The sequence below is a fragment of the Cyprinodon variegatus genome, unplaced genomic scaffold (genome assembly GCF_000732505.1).
Source record: "Cyprinodon variegatus isolate N-32 unplaced genomic scaffold, C_variegatus-1.0 Scaffold174, whole genome shotgun sequence".
Classification (NCBI taxonomy): domain Eukaryota; kingdom Metazoa; phylum Chordata; class Actinopteri; order Cyprinodontiformes; family Cyprinodontidae; genus Cyprinodon; species Cyprinodon variegatus.
The window spans coordinates 371877-373683 of NW_015150627.1; the positions used below are offsets into that span (position 1 = coordinate 371877).

Genomic DNA, 1807 nt, shown 5'->3' on the forward strand with positions numbered 1-1807 from the left:
GTGTTAATAACGCTTTCAAACTGACAGCCCTAAAATATAAATATATATATATATATATATATATATATATATATATATATATATATGCGCATCAATCTGGTATGTATATGATATACTTTATTCTGTATGTCTGTTCACTGATGTCTCTCTGTTGCAGCTGGAGATGGAAGATGAGGACACTATTGATGTATTTCAGCAGCAAACGGGAGGAGTCTACTGAATGGTGTTGGTGTAATGTCAGCTTATGTTGTATTGTTTATTTCTACAATTTTAAATTTTGTTTCTTTTTATCTTTCTGTGCTTGGCTTAATGTCAGGCTAATGTGTATGGCACACATTCTAGGGGCCGTCCTGACCCCGAAAATGATGCAGGGGAGCCCTTTTAAAAGTGTTTTATTCTCTGAGAAACTATTTAACAATTGTCTGAAGCTCTGAAGTATTGTGGGGGTGGGGGGAGGGGGGTAGAATCCTAAGCTTCATTGCCTTATTCTGTGTTCCAATTTATCAGCATTTAGATATAAATCTGGCTCAATTGTTTTGATTGACATACTGATTTGGCTTGTGTGTGAATCGGAGCCAGATTCTGATCTCTGGTAGCGTTTTTTTTTTCTTTTTTAGATCCTGTTTAAGTATCTACAGGATGAATTCTTGATCAAAGATGGGGTTAAATATCTGTATTATATTTAAACAAAATCTGAAGTTTGTTGAATGGTTTGCTGGACCAAAAGTGTGTCTCTAAGAGTTGTAGATCTAGAAGTTACTGTAGATTGTTGGTTTGTTCGTCCTACAGGTGAGAAACCATTTCCTTGATTTAAAATTGACTTCTTCATATCTACCAAAACCTTTTTAGAATACGGAAAAACTCTTCACCATTTTTGGTCCATTACTGACATCTGTAAGCGTATAAAGTCATGCAAACGGTCATAAATTTGTAGATTTCATCACATTTTTTTTTTTTTTTATAATCTTCTCTGGTGTTCCAAATGTAACTTTTAAGATCTACCAGGGACATTGACTTTTCTTCCTAATTTGTACATTATTTGTTGTCCCTATCTGTAAACAATAAATATAGTTTGATACCTCTTGAATCATTTGACTGCTGTTAATTTGTGGGTATTAAAATTGATATTTTTAGATTGTTAAATTGTCTGCTGTATGTTGGGGATCAGAGTTTAAGCCATTTAAAATTTTATTTGCATTTTTCTTTTCCTTTGTTACTCTTAATTATTTTATCAGATATAAAAAGTACAAAATATATTTTTGGGGGAATAAAAGCCACCCATAACAACATGGCTATATGTGCCAAAACATACAAAACAGTGGTTTATAACTACAGATTTGCTTTTAGATCGCCTCATTTCTAACCTACTTTTCTTTGCATGTTTTTAATTCAGTAAAATTTACTGTAGGTCAAACATCTTCATATTTTAATATACAATATATTAAATTAGTTCTAAAACCTGCCTTATTGTTTAATATCATTTAGTGGTGGACCTGCTGCTCAGTTTTGGATTTTTGTTCTGCAAATTCCAAATGAGCTTTGATTTAACCCACAATCAGACACTTTAAAATGCTTTTTTTTCTGATATAAAGCAGGAGTTGGGTTAATAGAACTGTCTGAGCTCCAGACAGTCAATCTACCATCATATCTGCTGAGGAGAGGTTCATCTGAAATCCTTTTTGCTTTCTTTTCTTGCTCCGTATGTTCCCAGGGGCCTTGCCCTTCAGTTCTCCCATGGATGCCATTTTTGGAGAGTTTTATTATTAAGCCATGAAGACTGACCTTAACCAAGCCAAGTAGGACTGGT

The 1807-nt window shown here is 33.7% G+C and overlaps 1 protein-coding gene across 1 annotated transcript in view; it reads left to right on the top strand.

Moving 5' to 3' along the window:
- Positions 1–1087, top strand: part of LOC107087147 (small ubiquitin-related modifier 3) — a 6760-nt gene extending 5673 nt beyond the window's left edge. The window contains exon 4 of the mRNA XM_015378560.1: positions 158–1087. Within this exon, the coding sequence (XP_015234046.1) occupies positions 158–220 (63 nt within the window). The 3' untranslated portion in view covers positions 221–1087. The remainder of the gene's footprint in view (positions 1–157) is intronic.
- The last annotated feature ends 720 nt before the right edge of the window (positions 1088–1807 follow it).